Here is a 21,527-nt window from a genome sequence, read left to right as displayed (position 1 = left end):
TGGACAGAGAAAAATAGCTGGGTATTGAACGAAGAGTCTATGGACAAGGAAACAGGGAGGGTTGAGTCTATCAAATATAGCACTTTCAACATGACACAATCAGGAACTGTGTCAGTTGAATATCAGTGAGGTCATAGGTGGCACTTGTACTGCAGATACCATGATGTGCGCCCATTACCACCTTCCACATTGTAAATTACCGTACTTGCCTTACAGCCAGCGCACATCAGCTGAGTCAGCACAATGGGGTCAAGACCAGGCTGAATTGATTGCTTCGCCACTATCAAGCTCCGATCCCTATGCTTAGTGGGTTGCCAACAAGTCTGTACTTGCATTACTGACTGCTCATTCAGCCCAACTGGATTGGTCGTCCCATGTTTACTCCTTGTCTCCTTCCATAACATGGTGAACATCTAATCAACACCGTCGACTCGACGCGATCGAATCCTACGAACTATGGAATCCGCAGACAATCAATTCCGTGCTGCGGGCACCGGATCCCCGGATGTGATGAACGATCCGGCTTTCGATGAGAGGGAAAAGGGGTTCGACGACTTGGATACTTGCCGTATCTGCCATGGCGAAGCTACGAACGAGGAGCCATTGTTCTATCCGTGCAAATGTAGCGGCAGCATAAAGTTCGTTCACCAGATCTGTCTGGTTGAGTGGCTATCACATTCACAGAAGAAACACTGTGAGCTTTGCAAGACGCCGTTCCGCTTTACCAAACTTTACGATCCGAACATGCCCCAGAGCCTCCCCGCGCCTCTATTCGCAAAGCAAGCGTTGATACAATGTTTCCGGACCGTGGTTACTTGGCTGCGGTTTATTCTTGTTGCCTTTGTATGGCTGGGGTGGCTTCCGTGGTCAATGCGCGCCATCTGGCGGGCCCTCTTCTGGCTTGCAGATGGTCCCTGGTCCGCGAGCGAAATTGCTCGAACTCAAGCTGCACAAGCTGCTCAAGAGGGCCTCGGACAGCTGTTCTCAAATTCCAGTGTGGCAAATACTGCAGCAGTAGACTCGGTCAGTTCTACTGTATCTAATGCAGCTATCTCTTCCGCAACCGTTGCCCCCACTGCGCAGTCATCAATTCTCAATTTCGCTGCTGGTGAGCCGCTTATGCTCACTCTCATCAAAAAAGTGATTCCCACTTTGTTCATGCCCGCCTTCACCTCGTCCACCGGAAATGATAACGTCCCGAACAACTCGACGACCAGTGCAAGCAAACCCCGCTATCCGTCATGGCTATCGGATGTGAAATTTCTCAACAACTTGACGCCCTATCCTACGATTAATAACATGGTCGTCGACACATTGGAAGGCCAGCTTATTACTCTCATTGTGGTTGTCGCCTTTATTTTACTCTTCCTTATCCGCGAATGGGTTGTTCAACAACAACCCATGGCGAACATTGCTGAAGGGGAGCGCGAGGCAGCCCTCCAGCTCATTGCAAACAATAGACCAAATGAAGAAGCTCAAATGAGACAGCCGGAGCCGGTCTTCCCTCACCAAGAAGACGATCATGCTGACGAATTCGGGCATCATGGCATGGACGAAGAAGAGCTGCCCCGTTTTGCCCCCCCTTCTCCAGCTCCTTCCTGGAGTGATTCTGATAATGGGCAACCTGATTACGAGGAATTTGATAGGCTGGTACAACCAATGGATCTTGACAACTCAGATGATGAAGGCGAACATCTTGCCCCTGGTCGTCGTGCCCTGAATTTCCGCGATATAATGCTTCGTGCCAATGGAGACCAGGAAGAAATGCTACGTATTATCCGTGATGAAGCCCAGGGAAATGATTTGGACTGGATTGCAAACGCAATGACCGCTGTCAATCCCAATCAACAACGAGCACAAGAAGCAGGCCCTTCCAATCGCCCCAACATCGATGAGCCAAGAGTTCCAGAGGGTCCTGATTTTGACGCCCCCCGCCCTGATACCGCTGCTCAGCCTACCGGCCCAAACCCGGATCATGCACCATCAAACAGAGATGATACCGCTCCTGCTCCCAACCGACAAGCGGATAATCAGTTCCCACAAGGATTTACTGAACGGGCCATTGATTGGTTTTGGGGGGACATTACACCTACAGACAACGACAGAGAAGAGCCAGTTCCTGCGGACGATGAGCACATTGTTCAGGATCCGGCTTTGGAAGACCCATTTGTGCCTTTGCCAAATCGGATTGAGGGCGGCGAGCCAGCAGATGCTGGCATGGCTGGGGATTTGGATGCTGGGATGGACCCCAACGATGTGGAAGCAGTCGAAGGAGATGATTTCGAAGGAATCATGGACCTTATCGGCATGCAGGGACCCATATTCGGACTTTTCCAAAATGGTGTTTTCTGTGCCCTTCTCATTGCCTTCACAGTTGCTATCGGTATCTGGCTTCCATACCTTTGGGGAAAGATTGCCCTTGTGTTACTGGCCAATCCTCTCGAACTCATCATCGGTGTTCCTATTACCGCAGTTGAAGTCGTCGCGGATGTCGCTCTCGATACTCTTATCGGCGTCGTTGGATATGTCATGTACTGGTTCAGCTTCGTATTCAGAGTCTTGCTCAGTCCTTTGAGCACTGTCATTCCTATTGGGGATTGGTTGTCTCGGGACAAGTCTGTCACCAGTGCATCCCTTTCTCTCATCGATGCGAGCAGTCAGCGTCTGAACAAGGTGCTAAAAGCGTTCTTAATCTTCCACGAAGCAGATATCCCCATGTTCTCTGTTCTCTCTCACCAGGCACTGAAATTACACCAAGCTCGCCTCGTGGCTTTGTTTCAATCAGTCTTCGCTATCGTGAAGTTCATTTTGCATGACTTCCCGCTCCGAATTATGACTCTTGGAATTCCTGGTGCACTGTCCTTTGATATTGACCTTGCCTATTTTACGGGATTTTTCCAGCAGGTTCAGCAACAGTTTAACAATTTCATCAGATCCCCCCTGTTTGCTATGCCAGGGAAACGGTTGATGAACGCAAGTGCAGCCAAAGCCGCCTCTGCGAGTGTGCCAGTCGACTATGACTTGGCTGTTTGGGACTCAAAAGATCGTGCCATTGCTATTTTGATGGGCTACCTGCTTGCATCATTGATTGGGCTTCTCTATCTACGCATCACCGGGCTAATGGCTGGTGCCAATCGTGGACAAAGAGCTGAGGGTCTACTTGCCGAGGTACTGATTCAAGCTGGGGGTGTCATTAAAGTCATCCTCATCATTGGCATCGAGATGATTGTTTTCCCCCTGTATTGCGGGAGTCTTCTTGACCTTGCTCTCCTCCCACTCTTCTCCAACACTACAGTGAGCTCTCGGATTGCTTTCACGGTCGCTTCTCCACTCACATCACTCTTCGTCCACTGGTTTGTTGGCACTTGTTATATGTTCCATTTCGCGCTGTTTGTGTCCATGTGCCGAAAAATTCTGAGAAGCGGTGTTCTTTGTAAGTTTGAAACTTCCAGTATGCTGGATTTGAAACCAACACTAATTACTTGACCACAGATTTCATCCGTGATCCCGATGATCCAACCTTCCACCCAATCCGCGATGTCCTTGAGCGCAGTATCGCTACTCAGCTTCGTAAGATTGGGTTTAGTGCTCTGGTTTATGGTGCATTGGTCATCGTGTGCCTTGGTGGTGTTGTATGGGGACTGCACTTCGCACTCGATGGTGTGCTTCCGATTCATTGGTCGGCTAGTGCTCCTATGCTCGAATTCCCGGTTGACCTGCTTTTCTATAACTTCGTGCTACCAATGGCGATTCAATCATTCAAGCCCTCAGACGGGCTACATGATTTGTATGACTGGTGGTTCCACAAGTGTGCCCACTTCTTGCGTCTCAGCAACTTTTTCTTCCCTGAGCGACACTTTGAGGAAGAAGGCTACCATGTTAGGAAGAATTGGTGGAGTCTTCTCTCGGCAAGCAAGGGAGACTGGGAACACCCTGTTATCGGCGATGAGCAACAGGCTGCAGCAGAACAGGAGAACCGTGACGTCTACTTCCTGCGTGATGGCCGATATGTGCGAGCCCCTGCTTCCGATCAGGTCCGCATTCCTAAAGGCACCCGTGTTTTCCTGGAAGTCACCGAGGACAATGAGCGCGTTGATGGGAACATTGATCCTGCCGATGGGCTACATGGTCGATCCAGCACCAATTTCACCAAGGTCTACATACCTCCTTCTTTCCGAACTCGGATTGCTGCCTTCATCGTCCTCATCTGGCTGTTTGCCGCCACCACTGGAGTAGGCATCACTATTATCCCGTTGATCATTGGTCGGAAAATTATCACGTCGTACTCTTCCAGCCCAGTTCCGGTGAACGATGTTTATGCTTTTTCCAGTGGTCTCTGCGTGGTCGGTGCGTTCGCCTACCTTGTCTATCACACCCGCACTGCTTTCCAGCTTGTGCGAGAACATACAAGTGCATACTTCCATTCCCCTCGCCAGGCTGGCCAAAATAGCTTGGGCCTCGTGATACATGTTCTCCAGCTTCTGTACCTTGCTGCAGTTGCAGTTGTCTTACTCCCGTCGCTATTTGCCCTTTTGACTGAATTGTACATTCTCATCCCGGCACACACCCTCTTCGGCGATGGAAAGTCGCATGTCGTTCATGTCGTTCAAGATTGGGCATTGGGAGTGCTGTATGTTCAAATGGCCATAAAATTGACCGTATGGCAGCCTCAGTCCTGGGCAGCTGCAGCTCTCAATGGAATCTTCCAAAATGGCTGGCTAAAACCCAATGTGAAGCTTGCCACTCGGGCCCTGGTCTTGCCGATCATCATTCTCACGACTGCAGCAATAACTTTGCCCTTGTCTTTCGGATTCATCGCCCGTTGGACCGTGTTCTACACCCACGACAAGGTGCAGCCCAACATATACCGCTATGCCTACCCTATTACACTCCTCATTATACTGTCTGTGTGGTCAGTCAATCTGGTGATGCGTAGAGTGGCAATCTGGCGCACTAACATTCGGGATGAAGTTTATCTTATTGGGGAGCGGTTGCACAATTTCAGCGAAAAGCGTGCGCGAGATGTCGGTGTATCGCGCCGGGTCATGACATGATGATCGAGTGGAGACATGTATTATTGTTCAGCCTAGATGGCTTGTTGTTTCGGACTATTCCCTTATTTACTCTTACCATTGCTGTATGTAATCTATGCAACTCAAATGAAAAGAAGGCACTACTCATGTATAGTGGGGCCTCGTGTTCGCATCGACTATCTGTTGTACTAGTGAACTACAGTATACGGTCATGAACATACCCAGGCTAAAGAAACCAAGAGAAGAAGTATGACAAAAGTGAAGCACTGAATGAAGCTAAGTATAGACCCATGATCTACACACCTATCCTGCTCCTCAACTGCAAGGTCAAAGTTTATTACGATATATGTATAAAATACCATTTACGGTACCCAATCCCCACAATTAATAGCCCGTAGATGGCTGTCGTGAGGCTCCTGTGACCATACGGTGACTACACCAGCGCTATTAGTTGTTGCCTGCCACGTGACCCACTCTGGGCCTCTCGTGATCGCTCATTGGTTAGGCAACAGGATTCCCTTCATGCGCAGTTGGTGGTTATCAGCCATCATCCTCAAGGCACCCATTGAATCTACCTACGTTTTTTCAACTTCTCCTCTCAACGTATTGAGTGCTCTTCTGCAACTCTCACAATGCTTTCCTGATTTCCTGAATGCGCTCTCTGCACCGTCTTGCGACACTCGAACTTAACCTCTATCTGTGATCCTTATCAATCCCCCTCCAAAATCGTCATGTCAGTCCTACATGGTGGAGGTGGCGGCTTCCTCCAGCGACGCCTCACAAAGCTATATACCGATACGAAAACCTCATGTGAAAGTGTCACAACGGCCTCGAAGGCTGTCGACGACCCCGAACTTGTCGCCCTTCATAGCAGTTTCCAGAAACAGAGAGATCGCTTGTTGGCATGGGGTCTAGATTGGAGCGATGCCAGCGCGGCTCAGCCCAATGACATCGACGAATCTCTGACTGCAGCTGGCTTCAGCGATGTTGTCGAGAGTGTTATGTCATCAATCCAAGAGCTCCTTAACGACGCCGAACAAATACAACATGTCGATGCGCTACCACTCCCCTCCAAAGAACGAAAGATCGATCTCCCTTCAAAAGACACTCTTGGCAGTCGGTCACTCAAGACACAATGGACAGAGGAAGACATCACTCGTTCAAAAACAATCTTGAACGAGCTCACTGGATGCATTGATACCCTATATGACTTGTCGCGCTCGCGCCGCACGATGGCCTCGAGTATGTCGTCAAGCAGGATGGAGCGTAAGCTGCGCGCCAATCCCACATCACCTTACGATTCTTCCCACGGCGCATTTGGTGAGTCCAAAGAGAAAGTACAGAGCCCGAAGCAATTGTTCGACCCCTACTCCTACTCGCCGTCTACGACACACCACGATTCCTCTAATCCGTTCCTCCCGTCGAACCGTCTCCTTATTGAGCGCTCAGCTCTCCAACTATATGGAGCCGCTCATGATAACAGCCCTCCACCATATGAACCTGTTGCGGCATCTTCCAATTCGCGTGCCATTGGACGCCTTAGCGCTTCTGCGTCTCCAATTCTAGCCTCTACAAAGGAGTCGCACGTATCTGTCCTGGTCGAATTTATTCCCATAATGATGGACGCAAAAATGAGCCCCAAGAGTTCGCGACTGGAAAAGCTTCAGCGGTCTTTGGAACAGTTGCTGCAGAATGCCAGGATATCTCATCTAGGTCTCATGCGATTCATGGGTTACTGTATCGACCAGCCCAATGCTCGCTATGCCTTCCTTTATCAGATGCCGGTCGACTATTTCCCATTCCTTCAGAACCCCAGTGATTTGTTGAAAGAGCTAAAGCCCAAGACATTACTGGCTCTCCTTCCTTCAGCCGAAGACTCCCGAGAGAAACGAGTCCCAAACCTCGACACTCGCTTTCGATTGGCTTACGATCTGTTGATGTCTACTCTTCACCTGAGAAGTCAGAACGTCGTACATGGTAATATCAACAGCAGCAACGTCATCTTCTTCCCTGGCCGCGATGATGCTAGTGATGACGAGGGCGGGCTTGCACCAGATCTTCGTCGTCCTTATCTAACTTCTCTTGCAAGGTACTCTGGCGATGGACCCACACCTGAGCCGTTGTCTTCTGCAATGTATCGTCATCCAGAAGATAAGAGATCGGTAGAAGATGATGGCGCTTGGGCTTATGATCTATACTCCCTTGGCCTCATCCTTTTGGAGATTGGATTATGGGCCCCTGTTGGTCGGCTCTGGAAAATGAAATATGATCGTACATGGTTCAAGCACCGTGTGGAAGATCTTTACGTCAAGAAGCTTGGCCCGAAGTGCGGGGGTGCCTACCTTCAAGCTGTTCAGCTATGTCTTGATGCCCCTAACTTTCATCTGTCAACGCAACCAATGACCGATCTTGGTCTTCGTGTGCCTCAGATCTACCACTACCCGGTCCTTGACCTTTCCGAACCCGACGGCACTTTCTCCTTTTCGATGAATTTTATGTATACGATTTGCAAAATTCTATGGTCTTGCTGTCGCATTGACATATTCTCTGCGCCTGGGGCAGAGGAGCTTGATGACTGTCTCCCTCTTGCACTCGTCCCAACTCCCGAAATTCCTGAACCCCTCACTATCCAGGAAAAGGTCAATGCCTACAAAGCAAAGCATGACTTGACCAACTTGGACAAGAAGCTCCCTAGCATTCCTCAGGAGCAATGGACTCCTCCTTCAAATGAGAAGAAGGCTGTCGAGAAGCCTGCCAAGAAGCGCACTCTCAAGAGGCTTCCACACTTGGAAATCCCAGATGACCACTTACAGGAATGGAATTTCCATATGATGCCTCGCTTGAGTCGTCTCCTTCAGAAGATTCTGAAAGATTCTTCCGAGTCTTGTGCAGTTAATCTTACCATGACTGGCGAGTCTGCCGAAAGTGCGAGAACAACAATCTGTGTCACCTGTGCTAGCGTGAAGAAGGTACGATTCGCTTTGAATAAGCACTTCTCTCTCGGTCGAGATGATTGGGATTTGGTTGTGCTGCGTGGCGATATCGAAAGATCCAAGGTGCCTCGTACTAAACGCCGCCGCCCGGCCAAGACTCGTCCCAATGTGTCGAATGCGACTCCCTTTCGCCAGAGAGAGCTCAACCCATGTCACCAACAACGACCTCTTTGCGGAGCGTCCATTGGCGCTTTTCAAAACGAAGAGCACCTACCCCCGTTTCCTATGGTGGCGCTGTCATCGTCGATGGGTTGCCATATGGTTTAACCGTTCATCACATGTTGGAAGCACCCAGCGAAGATGAAGGCCAAGGTGATAATCCCGGAGACTCGAACTCAGAAGATCCATCAAGGTCTGCAGGCAATTGGCCCCGCGATACATCCAATACACAAGACACTGGCTTCATGCATAACTATGCCGTGGACGAGCCTGGTATGGATCTCGAATATGAAATTTCCGATATCGAGGACGGGGACGATGCATCATTTTCGCAAGGCCATGAGTCTGGGTATGATGAGTCTTGGCTTTCAGATGAGGAATCTTCGGATGATGACTCCCTTGGCGGGGACGATGACGATGACGATGCTGCATCAATCGGCGACACTGCTGGTATTGAACCTGGCGAGGAACCTCGGCTGCTCGTCACACAACCCGCTATCGACGACGTGCACGATGACTTTTTTCCATCCCCAGAGGATCGAGATGATGAGCACCTCGCCTCACACTCTCTTGGCTATATCCACGCCTCCTCTGGAGTACGTCGTTGGACTCGAAAGGGGCTCAAACATGAAATTGATTGGGCCCTCATCAAAGTTGATGAAGCTCGGATGGACCCCCGCAATATCGTTCTTGACACTACCAGATCCAGTGTCGCCCGCCCAGGACGGCCCATCCCACCACATCCCATTTTCCTAAATCAAGTCGCCCGGATGGAGGAGCTAGGTGGTTTGCACGTTCATTGCTGTGGCCGGACAAGCGGGCTTCAAACAGGCCAGATATCGAAGGCCATGACACTGGTTAAGCTGCATGGCCGGCATTCTTTCTCGACAAGCTTTTGCGTCGATGGAAATTTTGGAGGTAAGAGGTACTCCGCCGATCCACTTTTATGTCTATACGATCCTTAATTAGATACCCTTTGTTCGTTTTGTTCTGCACACCGTCTTCTGTCTCCCTTCTTATAAGCTGGTAAACAAACAGCACTACGACACCTAAGACACAAACACACATATCCCCCTGTACCGTGTAGCGTTACATCATGCTAATCATACAATGACAACAGCCCCCGGCGACTCAGGCGCATGGGTCTTCGACCGCCCAACCGGTCGCGTCTGCGGCCACGTCCTCGCCTGGTCCGAAAAGACACACACAACCTACATCTCCCCAATGGAGGTAACCCTCGATGACATCGCACGCACCCTCAACGCCTCCCTTGTCTCCCTCCCCGGCGACCCAAGCAGGTCAATGGCATACCCCAATCCTACCTCGCCGCACGCCCAATACAGATATCAAGCTCAGCTGCCCGGTGACTTTAGCCGTCTAGCACTTGGTGCTGGAGGTGGAAGTCCCGGCCCACCTGTTCCTCCTTATCCACATCAATTTCCTCATCCTCATGGCCAACCTGGTCATGGTCGTCCTCCCCCTCCGCCACCTCCTCCTCCGCCTGGCTCGCGTGAAGCCCGTGGGCCTGTGTACCGTGGCCCTGTTCCCCCAATTCCCCCATCTCTTATGAGTGGACCGCGCAGTATCGAAAGACAACTTGCCTAAGTCCTTGCGTTGCTTATAATGTTGGCATATACTGGTGATCTATGTTTTCTTGATTGGGGTATTTTGTGCTTATGATATGATTGCGTTGATTTTTTCTGTCGATAATACCCACGGTCAAGCGTTTTTTTCTTTGTTATGCTGTGTGTTTATCCCATGATGGATCAATTTCGTCTTGTGTCTACCTATTTAGATGTTGTTTCCTCCCTCGTTGGCGTAGGGTATAGCGCGGAAGACGTACTTTTAGAAGAGTATTCAATATTTCTTCCACAGCTTATTAGCATTTATGATTCCTTTAATGCGCCATTCAAATGACTCGCCAATTCTCGCCTAGCAGCCCACAAGAAACCCGACTGTTGCCAAGGGTGTATAATCAATGCGCACTTAGATACCTAAGTCTGCTAGCAATCCCCTACGTAAACTATGTACCCTGGTTGTCTACAATTAAAACATGATAAAACGTATTTCAAATTGGATATAAAATACAATACTCAAAATGAGCTTAAATGCGATCAAGTTCTTAGGGGCATTAAATGTTCGGGTTGGTTTTTTTAGCAATTTCGCGGCTTATAGTAGTTTGCCCTAATTTTGAAGTCCGAAACTGGAGCCATTGAACTATTTCTCTCTATTTTTCTACGGTAAGGCGGAGAGACATCATGTAAATTTCTGAAAAACCTTGAAGTTCCATGTGAGCTTCAACGATCAGTTAAAATATCTGTATGCCTTAGATTGACTGAGTAAATGGCTGCCTATTGGATATATCCAGAGCCAATTTGGCCCCCAACCCATGGAAGCCACATGTGTCAGCTTGTGACAATCTGACATCGGACCAGCTTCAGTACAAGTTAAAACATCACAAGGATATCAACGCTATCGCTTAATTTGTATCTTGGCTGCCCATGATTCACAATGCATCGAAGAACCGGCCGCTCGAAATCAAAGAATGGCTGCATCACCTGCAAAATGCGCCATCTGCGGTGCGGTGAAGAAAAGCCCCATTGCATACAATGCACCAAGACGGGGCGTAAATGTGATGGTTACAGCACCCAGTCCCAAAAGGAACTTCGGCAGAGAGTCGCCGGCCCCGACTTTACGTGGCCAACCCTCAGCCCTGATAACCAACTAGTGCTTGTCCCTGGTTCACGGGAAGAGAGGAAGTATGTCCACACATTCTGCACACAGACCTCTCCAGCCCTTTCGGGGTTCTTTACTTCTGAAGTATGGAGCCGGTTCCTTCCACAGCTCAGTCATCGAGAGCCGACTGTCCGGCATGCCGTTGCAGCTGTTAGCGCGATGTATGAGCAACACCATCGATCTAACGGTGCTCAAGACGACGCTGATGACTTTGCGCTTCAGCAATATACCAAGGCTATTAGCCAGTTCCGAGAGAAGTTGGCGAATCCTGAAAACTCCGACTATGACTCGCTACTTGTCACCTGTCTGTTGTTTGTGTGCTTGGAAATGCTCAGGTCAAGTCCATCGAGTGTTTTAGATCACATTCAGGGTGGGATGCAAATACTTTTTCGACAGCAGAAAGAGAAGGCCAGACAATCAAACAAAGACCCCATCGACCAGGAACTATGTCAGTCGTTTCACCGCTTGAGCATTCAGCTCCCTCTTTTCGGTCGACCTTTGATACCCTTCCATGTCCAAACCGAAACAGAATTATTCGCGAACCACATTCCTGTCTTGGACAATATTTCTGAAGCCCGAGACTCTATGACAATTCTTATGAATCGGGGCCTAGGATTGATCCGACCCATCGGTATCGACAGGATTGCCCCATCCGACGAAGTCAACCAGCAACAATTGCACGAGCAGCGTATTCTGATCCAGGCATTCTCCAACTGGAATACAGCATTTACAGCGATGATGCAAAAGCCAGCCAAAAGCGTCGGAATTTCCGATCCTCGTGCGCCCTTGGCCCTCCAAATCAACCACAATACCTCGGTCATATGGATTCTCAGTTGCTTAGCACGAAATGAGACCGTCTACGACCAGCATTTCGCATCCTTCGAAGCCAGCGTGACCGCCGGAGAGAAGATTCTCGCCCTGAGTGTGCCGCAAGCCAAGCAAGCGACCGCTGAGATATTCTCTCTAGATGCTTCCGTCATCCCAGCAATATACTGGACCGCAATGAGATGCCGAGAACCAACCATTCGACGCCGGGCAATTGCAATCATATCAAATTACCCCACCAAAGAAGGACTCTGGGGCCAAGGAGAGCGCCAGCATGCCATTTCACAACTAATACTAGAGATAGAGGAGGAATCCTATCTCCATCTTCCCGTAGAAGAAAGGATCCCCCTTGATTCCCAGCGGGTGTATGAAGCTCTGATATTTCCGGAGAAAGGAACCTACCTGGACCCATGTCCAGTCACAATAATGATGAAGCCCCAGGGACTGCATGGACCGTGGGATACCCGTATTGAATGTGTGCAGCTGCCAAAGCTGAACTAGAGTTTGGGGCAATAGATAGGGTTAACTAGAATTTTGGGCATTCCCGAAAAGGAATTCCGCTGGAGGCTCTCCCATGAGGCGTTCTAGCTCATCATTCATCGCTGCCTAGTCCATAAGCCGTAAGCCACCGTAAGCCAAATTTAAGCATCTTTCGGGATGCCAGGCTCAGGCATCTACAATCAAATTACGAGCCAGCCAATCAGGGGAGGTCTTACGTGCTGACTGATCTTATACTACCAATTTAGGAAATGAATTACGATCCAACCAATCATAGGCCGTCTTGACAAGGCTGCATCTATGAGATTTGACCAACGCATCCTTTGGTCTACGAAGCACCCAATTAGAGATTGAATTACGATCATGATCTCTGAATCGTAGCTTGATGCCAAGAAAGTGCGTCTCAAATACGAAATGGGCTATGAGGCGCAGCGAGGTTTCCCTTCATCGTGGACCTTTTTTTAGTTCTCTATCGAGGTTGACACCGGCGAAGAGCTATGCAGAGGCTGGTCTATAAAGGTTCTGGGATACTTTATCAAATTGATTTGTTTAACAAAATCACATACTTCTCCTCACATCACTCCCTCAACTCCGTCGAATCAAAGCCATCACTTTCACGTTCTATATACCGAGCTTTCCAACATGACTTATACCATTCAACAACTCATTGAAATTAATCAGGGATGCACTGCATTGAAAAGCGATCTAGATCCCTCGTACGGGTATGTTCCAACAAAGGCAGCAGGTATTGCATTCTGCGTCCTGTTCGGTCTGTCTATGGTTGCACATACTTTTCAATTCTGCTGGAAGCGCACATGGTGGTGCAGTGTCTTTGCTATCGGATGTCTGGGTAAGAATATGTCCGAATATCGTTCCGCTGAAACATACTAATAATTTCATGTCTTAGTCGAACTCCTTGGTTGGGCAGGCCGAACCTGGTCCTCTTATTGTCCATATAACTCGACCGCATTCATGATCCAGATTTCAACTTTGATCATCGGTTAGTACACTAATATATTCAATTTCCGTCTCCAAATCTGACCAGTTCCACAACAAGCCCCGACATTCTTCACAGCAGGAATCTACATCCTCCTCGGCCGCTTTATCCAGATCTTCGGCCGCGACTCCTCCTTCCTCTCCCCGAAACAATACCTCTGGATCTTCTGCACATGTGACATAATCTCACTAGTCGTCCAAGCAGCCGGCGGTGGTATCGCATCTTCCGAATCGGACAAGATCGGTGGAGATACGGCCCCTGGCACGAACACCATGGTCGCCGGTATTGTTTTCCAATTGGTTTCGATTACCATTTTCGTCGGGTTCGCAGGTGACTTCCTCCGTCGTATTACGAGACTTGGATATCTGCGCTCGGCTTCCGGGTCGTTCATTATGCTGATGGGTGCGATGGCTCTCTCGGTTGTGTGTATCTATATCCGGAGTATCTACCGCACTGTGGAATTGGCGCAGGGGTGGGACGGGTATCTCATTACCCATGAATCTTACTTTACTGGACTTGATGGGGTCATGATGATTATTGCTGTTGTTGTTTTTAATGCTTTCCATCCGGGCTGGTTGCTTCCTGCTGTTGGGGATGTTGGCTTGCCTGTTGCTCGGTCCAGTGTTGAGTTGAAGTCTAATCGTCCTTGACGTGGGAGAATATACACGCGTGGAGGCAGGTGGGATTTTATAGTTATCCTGGGGCGCGGGTGCCTGGCTGTCATTGGATAGATTCTGTATATTCTTTCATGGTTGAGCTTTGCTTTAGTATTTGCGATACATGTGCCTATGACTTCGAATTTTGGATTTCTACTATACAGATGAAGGTATTGGCTCATTCTCTTTATGTATTTTAAATTTCACTAAGTATTCACACGTAGTCTTGGAGTGTTGAGATTTGAATAGGCTTGTCTTCAAAAGAACAAGAATACCAACATGTATTGCTAGCATTTTATGCAGCAATCCATTAGCTCATATTCTAGACCTTGGTTTCGCGGTTTATACTGGAGTGGATTGTACTCAAGTAAAACGAATTTAAAGACGGGTGACACCAACAGTTTGGCGGTATTGATCAGCTGGGATGAGATGTCGTACTCTGGTGAAACCGGACCATTCTATTCTCCGATAGATCAGTTAATAGGGACTCTGTGTGAGGATATTACTTAATGTTTCGCTTTTTCGGTAGGCATAATGCTTGAATGCAATAGAGAACACCAATGAGATATGAGACACTTAGTCGCACAGACGAACAGAGCACAAGCCAGGATAATCTTGCACTTCATACACTGAAGATATTCTCCGAAGATGAAATACCCGAGTGCAAGTAGTTCCTCACTATTTGCTCCCTCGTTGCTAACGGTGCCCAAGTGCAAAGCTATATGAAAGCAGCTATGTCTGCTATTGAAGTTTCAATCTTGATGCTCAATAAAGTCCTTGGGCTCAATACAACGGAGTTATTGCAAGAAAATCATTGAGACTCTGAAACTGTAATAGTCAAAGACTACTGCACAGGCAAGATCTACCCCCCGGCGCTACTCGCCCATTAACACAGATAATAACGCCTGAATACTTGACAGTTATTAATAAAACTACACAAAATACAGCAATGTTCTATCGATCAAATATATTTCTTGGATTTGTCTTCGTGCTGTGCCTACTCACAGCCGAAGTGTTCTCTGCCCGAGTTACCTACTCCGCGACATATGAACATGGCTTAGGAGGCAAGCCCGGACATACATCCCGCCTGGGTAAAATTGCAGACGGTCATGTTGACACCTTGATACAAAAAATTGAGGGCTGGTCCCACGGGAAGTACTCCGCGGAACATGGCAAGCACAATATGTTGTTGGTGAGACCGGTTCACGCAGCCAAGACCCAGGCGGAAGCGACACAAGAAGTGCAGGATATGGTTCATCTGGTCTGTCAGAACTTGCGAGATTGTAGTCCGACAACCGAGGGATGAGTTTGGATGAGTTTCGTTTTGGCGTCAACAGATGAGGGCTTTGTTGATCTATTTCCAGATTCGGGTATCTGTACGAATGCGAGACGGTGCAGATGGTCTCCCCAGCAATAGTTGGCAATAGTTTCAAGCCTTCAAATGATCCCGCCTGTTTAAAAGTGATAGTTTTACGAGTACGAGGGGCTTTTAAATTGTCTAAAAACAAATGCATCTCTTTCGAATCAAAGCTTCTTCTCCGGACTGTGCTTGGAAATCCAAGGACTATATCTACTGTTCTTTTACAACACACTCGCCTTGACCTCTTTTGAAATATGGCGAGCCTTTTAAATGCAATGAGCATGCATCTTGCTCTCGAGAGAAGCCCCTTGATCAAGTTCCGGCTTCACATCATCATCGGCGCTCTATTATCCATTATTTTCATCCTTCTCATTGCACGCGTGGCAGACAAGGGCACTCCGAAGACGAGACTTAACATATGGGGCATTATCGTTGTCAGTAACTTATGATACTCTGATTCATTGATTATATCAATCTTGCTGCTTGTTCAATTAGCTAATCTATGCTGAAAAGTGTGTCAAGTCCGGCGTTTTCATGGCCTATCAAATCATGACTAGCCACATGGATCGCCTGAAACGATGGGGAAGCACAAAGGCTTATATGATCCTCAACATCATAGATACTGTATTCTGGTTTGCATTATTTGTTCTTACTATCATGGGAACTCAAGGATCAACAACCGAGAGTAGCCGAGCCCTTGGTGGAGTCATAGCCACGATAGTGATTTTCATTTGGCAAGTGATTTCCTTCTATATTTCATGGACTTGATTTGCTAACTCGGCTGGAACTACAGTGCCTTGTCAGGTGTTATGAGCTTTGTTTGTATTCGTGATCGGCGATTCTATAAAGCGCATGGTTACCTTCCTGGGCCTACCATGGGAAAGCCTTCTCCTCTTCAATCGGACTATTGAAGGGATGTGTTATTCGATTGACTGGGCATCTGCAAAGGAACGCCAAATAGACCGCCAATGACCACACTGTTCTCTTCATTTCATGTGTTATGTTTGCATGATTATTCTGATGTCTTCTTCATACGCCAATTGCTTACGTGGAATGACTTTTTGTGCTTTTGAAATTAGAGCTTCTATATAGACCATGGAGTTTCTTTATGCCGGAATGAATTAGTGACTTATTTCAACTTTCGAGCTTCTTGAGAGGTGCGAGGCTATAAACTAAGTTTCGGTTTCACTTCTTCAGAGGTTTCCTAAAGTAGGCACGGCTAATTTACCATATGGACTAGAGTACTGTTCCGAGAACCGAGGGAGACTCGGGGGTTCGACTGCACAAGATACACAAGCCTTTCGAAATTCAGCCTGATCAGGTGAAACCGTGTGATTCAAGTTCCTCCTGACTCTGTCCTCTTCTCACCCTCCCTCTCTCCCTCTCTCTCTCATTCCATCTTTCCATCTTTCCATTTCAAAGAAGACACCCCTGACCCTCGCGTTTGGTCACCCGCAGGTCTGACGATCAGCATGTATACAACATCCCCATCTCCCGCGTTCCCTCAGTTCGCACGACTACCTGCCGAGATACGTCTCCAAATTTGGCACGATGTCCTTCCAGAAAGAGATGCTCCCACCTTCTTCACTTTCAAACCGGGATGCTGGCGTGCATTGAACCTGACCGATGAAGATTACGCCGGTTGGCAAGAATCCCCGGACCATCAAAACTACCAACGCAGAATATTCCGTCCGAACCTCCTGGATCCAGTGCAAGTGAAATCACCTCTAGCTTCCGTCAACCACGAAGCACGTGCTGCATTCATTGAATGGGCCAAGGAACAAGATTTCGAATTCCGCTACTGCCCAAAACGAGACTGTCTGGTCGTTGTGAGACCCTTCGATTCAAAATTCGACACCATGTACCTCACCCTGAACAGCATGATCAGACTGGTACACGAGGCATTCACGGGAGAGTTGGCCGGGCCGTTTCCTCTCCAGGGTACCATGAACGAGACCGGTATCCCAATCAGTCTCCCGCGCGTTGCGGTCCCCGAGTCGGCCTTTCCACTCATGTGGCAGGAAAACAGAGCTGCAAACCAAGCCTGCAATTTCTGCGATCTTCTTTCTTGTTGTGACGCTCTGGAAGACATGCTTGTCTTGGTCGATCCACAGCCTGATTTCGGAGATGCTGCACAGGGGTTTCAGCGACGTTGGGTCGTCCAGGATACCCAGGAAGATCCCTTCGTTGAGGACATTCCTCGGTGTCACTCTGTTCTTTGTGGTACTGGAGACAAGCAAAAGGAGCTTTACAACCGGATACGGGACTTTGCGCCACTGATGTCGAATGCTTTTCTTGCTCAATTAAGCTTTGAGTTTCCTTTCAGCATACATTTTCGCATTGTCTCTACTACTGAGGAATGAATCTGGAAATCAGTCGGGGGTTGGCTCACGTTCGTCAGTACAGCACATAGAGTAGATGGATATCACTATCACTGTATCTTTCAATTGACATTATTTTCATCCATATCGTGCTTCCCCGAATACTGTATGTTTGAGTTTAATAACCAGCACAAAAAGCATTCCTCTCAATTCATTTATGCACTTCATTGAGTTACAATGATTGAGAGACAATTTATATTCCTGCTTCTATGCATTTTCGTTGACTCACTAGACGTACACATACGGATGAAAAAGGGTAAATTGTATAATGTCTCGTTATACCGCAGACAGATTTATGACTTCCGCTGTGCCTATTAAGCCCAAGACATACCTCATTTAACCAGTTGTTGTGTGTTTACAGTGCATTGAAGCTTCGACCTAGTCAGGTGTTTGATTCGTGTATGGTCCATGGATCGCATTGAACGGAGTCATCCAACTCGCCGAGTAACAAGTCCGAAGATACTATGTAAGCGTCCAAGAAAAGTAAGTGATATAGATGATGCAGAACCTTTTCGTACGTTAGTCATAGTGAATGAGCGATTGTAACAAGCTCGGAAACCAACAGGATCAATGCCAGCCTAGTTCCCGCTCATCAGGTATGTTTGCTCTGACTCAAGCTCAAAGAAGTCAAACCTAGGCACTGTCATGCGCATGCGTATTTCCGGATTCATCACCGGATTCATCATCATCATCATGATCATCATATTCTTCTTCGTCGTTTTCATCCACGCTCTCCCACTCTTCTGATTCGCCGTCGAAAGATCCTTCAAAGTCTGCGTCATTCAAGGCCTCCTCGCGAAGCATGCTGAGCAACTGTATGAGTCCAGCTTGCGTGTCAAACGTGCCTTGGCCGAGCGGGTCCTGACTGGGATTTTGTGTGTCTTCGGTTGATGATGAAGGAGTAGCTTTGTTGATGAGGTCGGGAGCCAAGCTAACGATGCGAATGGCCTTGGTGGGGAAGACACGGGCCCGGTTTGCACCTGGGGCTGCGGGAATATCACTGGGATTGCGCCAGCCAAGAATCTGTGTTATCCTGTGTAAGTTCTGACATTTATGTACTGCTTGGAATATTAGATCAATAAGTACTCACAGTAAAAGTGCTCATGATAGCATCATCTGCCAACGCCATGTAACTGATTGGAGCGGCAAGTTGGGGTGCAGAGCTGGTAACCAGCGAGTAGGAAGCGCGGGCAGGGTGCTTGACGTCCTGAATCTTGTCGTTGTCATCAAGAGCAACGATGTAGATGCGGTCCTGGATCTCGAACATGACTCGGTGGTTACGGATGGATAGCCAGCCCCCGAAGTCAAAGCTGGAACCATCGGACTCGCATTCAAGAATAGAGCTGTTCGCCGCGAGACTAGCTGGGTCTTGGACAGCCTTGCGCCAGTTGGAGCAAATGAAGATACGACCAGCGCGAGAGACTCCCACAAAGAGATCGCCGCGGATCATACCTGATCCCCAATCATCTTCTTCATTTCTCACGTGTTCAGGGTCACTTGGTGAAGGAAGAGGGCCCTTTTCGACATTGATTGGGACCAGCACATCCTTGTTTGGCGCGTCCTGTGGGAAGAATCCATTTGATGGTCCGAGTCTCGCAGTACCAGCCAGAGTCGCACCAGCAGAAGGGAAAATGGGCGGGGGAGGGCGAATGTGATATTTGTCAGTGCAGAAGGACGGTTGCAAGTTTCCCAGGAATGCACCTGCTTCCTTGTTGTATGCAAAATAGCCCTTCTTTCCCATTGAATAGATCACTGCGTCCTTGCTCTGGTCTAGATGCCCGATACCATCTTTTTCGATCTTCAGGTGTGTCATCAATTGCGGAGGCCGCTGTTTCATGTCGTAAACAAATCCCTGGCCCTTGTTTGACACAACACAAAGATTCCAATGAGACAATTGGAAGCCTCTGGTCTGGCAATCATGAGTCAGAGTTGCAATGTGGCGGAACTCTCCGCGCTTGGCGCCTTCTTGATCTGTCTGCCAGACCTCTACGGAATCTCCTTCACTATCAAACACAGCCATTCCATCCTGATACTCCAAGTGGGCATATTTGCGGACTCCATGGTCAGGGTCGACCGTCACGGAGGGAAGTCGCCATAAGATGTCGCCCGTGTCCATATCAGTGACGTTCAATCCTCCGGCGTGAGAGGTGGAAACGAAAAATCGACGCTTAAAATCGGCTTTGAATCGCCAGACTGGATCATTTCCAACTTGGAGCACAGACTCCTGGCTCACGGGACATTTATCCGCCCAGTTTCGAGCAAGCTGCGTCTGGCGCTTGCATAGATCCTTCCATGACTCTGGGTTCTCGAATACTTTGGCAAAACTGTGTGTATTTTCGAGGAACGAAAAGTCTCGGGCACCGCCAGCAGGTTGTGAGGTCTTCGAGTCCGAATTGTAGATAGCTTCTTGATGGGTGGAATCAATGAACTGATGCCAGGCCTTCGACGTAGCAGTCAGGGACGCGAGGGCCGATACGGGTGCGAATTCCAGGATTTGGAGGACAATCTCCGGGGGGAATATCGAAAGAGGATCCACCGCAGGTGCGCCGATAGTCATCTTGGCTTTTCAATTCCGAGGATGTTGAATGAAGCAAGTGACGATGGTGGGGAGTCGCAGTATTTTGTCTGTCCCCACCGCCCGATGACGTAGTTTCTCCACATGCCAGAGAAGTCGAGCAGACTTTCTTCTTTTCATGTTGACATTGATGCCGGATTAGAATCAATTGCAGTGATCTGAGAATTATTGCAAGCTGTGAGCAAATCGGCCACTTGGGGTAGTAGGACTATGGGAAAGGAGAGCATATAAGGTTGGTTAGAAGAGAAGATGTGTCCGTCTTACCCTATTAGGCGTAGAGTCACTTTATGTAGGAAGCAGTTTGTTCACTGCAGTTTTGGTTTTAATAATTCTGAGTGGTGGACTCATCAAGTCTATATACTTCCGAAAGCGCATTTTCCCTCGATGGATCTCAGTCTGTCTTGTAACACAACAGTAGCATGGCTCTAAGTTATCATCTATAAAAAGGAACTAGACCAATTATTAGCTGCACAGCAGGTGCACCCGTGCTCCTGAGTGCTCATCACCCTGGCCCCTTGCTTCCTTCATTCCTCGCTATCCGACCACGCTAGAGCCATCTTACCCGAATGTCAATCATTGAATGCAGAAGTGATCTGCTCAGTGGAAGGCTTGACGGTGAAATAAACGTCTCTCATACCAACAGGGCTTCAGTGAGAATCTTAATGATCTTATCGTTGCTTTCAATGTGAGTGAGATTCAATGTCTTGGTGGATCCATGATATCTGACAGTTTTAAGCTCGACACTGCGAGTCTAAAAGCTGCGTTGAAAAACATTAGAAAGCTTTTGGTCCCGGGTAGGTGACTTATACTTCATGAATATTGCCCTAGTAAGCTTTCTTTTCTTTTCAAGAGGCAATTCATTAGAATCTGCTAGCTACTTGCAGAGGTATTGCAAAGATCATCTTTAAGATAGCACCATTGATCTCCTCGGATTCGGCGAAGCAGCTTCCAACCTATGGAAATGCATCGTTGATCTGTATAGCCAAGGCAAAATTGTAAGATGATTAGTCTGCTTGTGGAGAGGTTGGCCATGCTGTGGTGCAGGTTTGCCAACTGATCGGGGTAACAGCTTCTCGCAGTTCTTGGTGCATAATTTGTTGATTTTCTAAAGATACATGCATCAGTAGGTAATTACAAAAAGGCGCAATATCTCACTGGAATTCCTCGCGACTATATCTTCAGTTCTCGCCATGCTTCCTTCCTCCTGAATCTGATTCTCGACTTATGCTTCCAAAATATCACACTTCTCCTTTTCTCAAAGCATGATTTCTATTTTACAAAATCAAGGATACAAAGTGCACCAATATATATCGA

General features: G+C 48.2%; 7 protein-coding genes across 7 annotated transcripts; 6 read left to right on the top strand and 1 right to left on the bottom strand.

Annotated features, from left to right (window-relative positions):
- Nucleotides 1-456: 456 nt before the first annotated feature.
- N7511_002651 (E3 ubiquitin-protein ligase SSM4) lies at nt 457-5,054 on the top strand (the record flags this gene model as incomplete). Its single annotated transcript, XM_057125076.1, has 2 exons — nt 457-3,433; nt 3,493-5,054. The coding sequence occupies 2 exons, from the start codon at nt 457-459 to the stop codon at nt 5,052-5,054; spliced, it is 4,539 nt and encodes a 1,512-aa protein (XP_056987235.1).
- A 710-nt stretch (nt 5,055-5,764) lies between these two features.
- N7511_002650 (uncharacterized protein) lies at nt 5,765-9,790 on the top strand (the record flags this gene model as incomplete). Its single annotated transcript, XM_057125075.1, has 3 exons — nt 5,765-8,177; nt 8,234-9,103; nt 9,306-9,790. The coding sequence occupies 3 exons, from the start codon at nt 5,765-5,767 to the stop codon at nt 9,788-9,790; spliced, it is 3,768 nt and encodes a 1,255-aa protein (XP_056987234.1).
- Nucleotides 9,791-10,696: 906 nt separating this feature from the next.
- Nucleotides 10,697-12,247, top strand: N7511_002649 (Zn(II)2Cys6 transcription factor domain-containing protein; the record flags this gene model as incomplete). Its single annotated transcript, XM_057125074.1, has 1 exon — nt 10,697-12,247. One exon carries the CDS (start codon nt 10,697-10,699, stop codon nt 12,245-12,247), a length of 1,551 nt encoding a protein of 516 aa, XP_056987233.1.
- Nucleotides 12,248-12,886: 639 nt separating this feature from the next.
- On the top strand, nt 12,887-13,891 carry N7511_002648 (RTA1 domain-containing protein; the record flags this gene model as incomplete). The annotated part of the gene is made up of 3 exons (XM_057125073.1): nt 12,887-13,094; nt 13,152-13,244; nt 13,302-13,891. 3 exons carry the CDS (start codon nt 12,887-12,889, stop codon nt 13,889-13,891), a joined length of 891 nt encoding a protein of 296 aa, XP_056987232.1.
- A 1,620-nt stretch (nt 13,892-15,511) lies between these two features.
- On the top strand, nt 15,512-16,168 carry N7511_002647 (uncharacterized protein; the record flags this gene model as incomplete). The annotated part of the gene is made up of 3 exons (XM_057125072.1): nt 15,512-15,691; nt 15,771-15,957; nt 16,062-16,168. The coding sequence occupies 3 exons, from the start codon at nt 15,512-15,514 to the stop codon at nt 16,166-16,168; spliced, it is 474 nt and encodes a 157-aa protein (XP_056987231.1).
- Nucleotides 16,169-16,729: 561 nt separating this feature from the next.
- N7511_002646 (2EXR domain-containing protein) lies at nt 16,730-17,620 on the top strand (the record flags this gene model as incomplete). The annotated part of the gene is made up of 1 exon (XM_057125071.1): nt 16,730-17,620. One exon carries the CDS (start codon nt 16,730-16,732, stop codon nt 17,618-17,620), a length of 891 nt encoding a protein of 296 aa, XP_056987230.1.
- Nucleotides 17,621-18,271: 651 nt separating this feature from the next.
- N7511_002645 (F-box protein) lies at nt 18,272-20,195 on the bottom strand (the record flags this gene model as incomplete). The annotated part of the gene is made up of 2 exons (XM_057125070.1): nt 18,272-18,661; nt 18,729-20,195. The coding sequence occupies 2 exons, from the start codon at nt 20,193-20,195 to the stop codon at nt 18,272-18,274; spliced, it is 1,857 nt and encodes a 618-aa protein (XP_056987229.1).
- Between the last annotated feature and the right edge of the window lie 1,332 nt (nt 20,196-21,527).

The sequence above is a fragment of the Penicillium nucicola genome (genome assembly GCF_028828085.1).
Source record: "Penicillium nucicola strain IBT 29836 chromosome Unknown utg000002l, whole genome shotgun sequence".
In the NCBI taxonomy this organism is placed as follows: domain Eukaryota; kingdom Fungi; phylum Ascomycota; class Eurotiomycetes; order Eurotiales; family Aspergillaceae; genus Penicillium; species Penicillium nucicola.
Note: the sequence above shows the minus strand (reverse complement) of the source record. Positions and strands in the feature narration are given on the sequence as shown.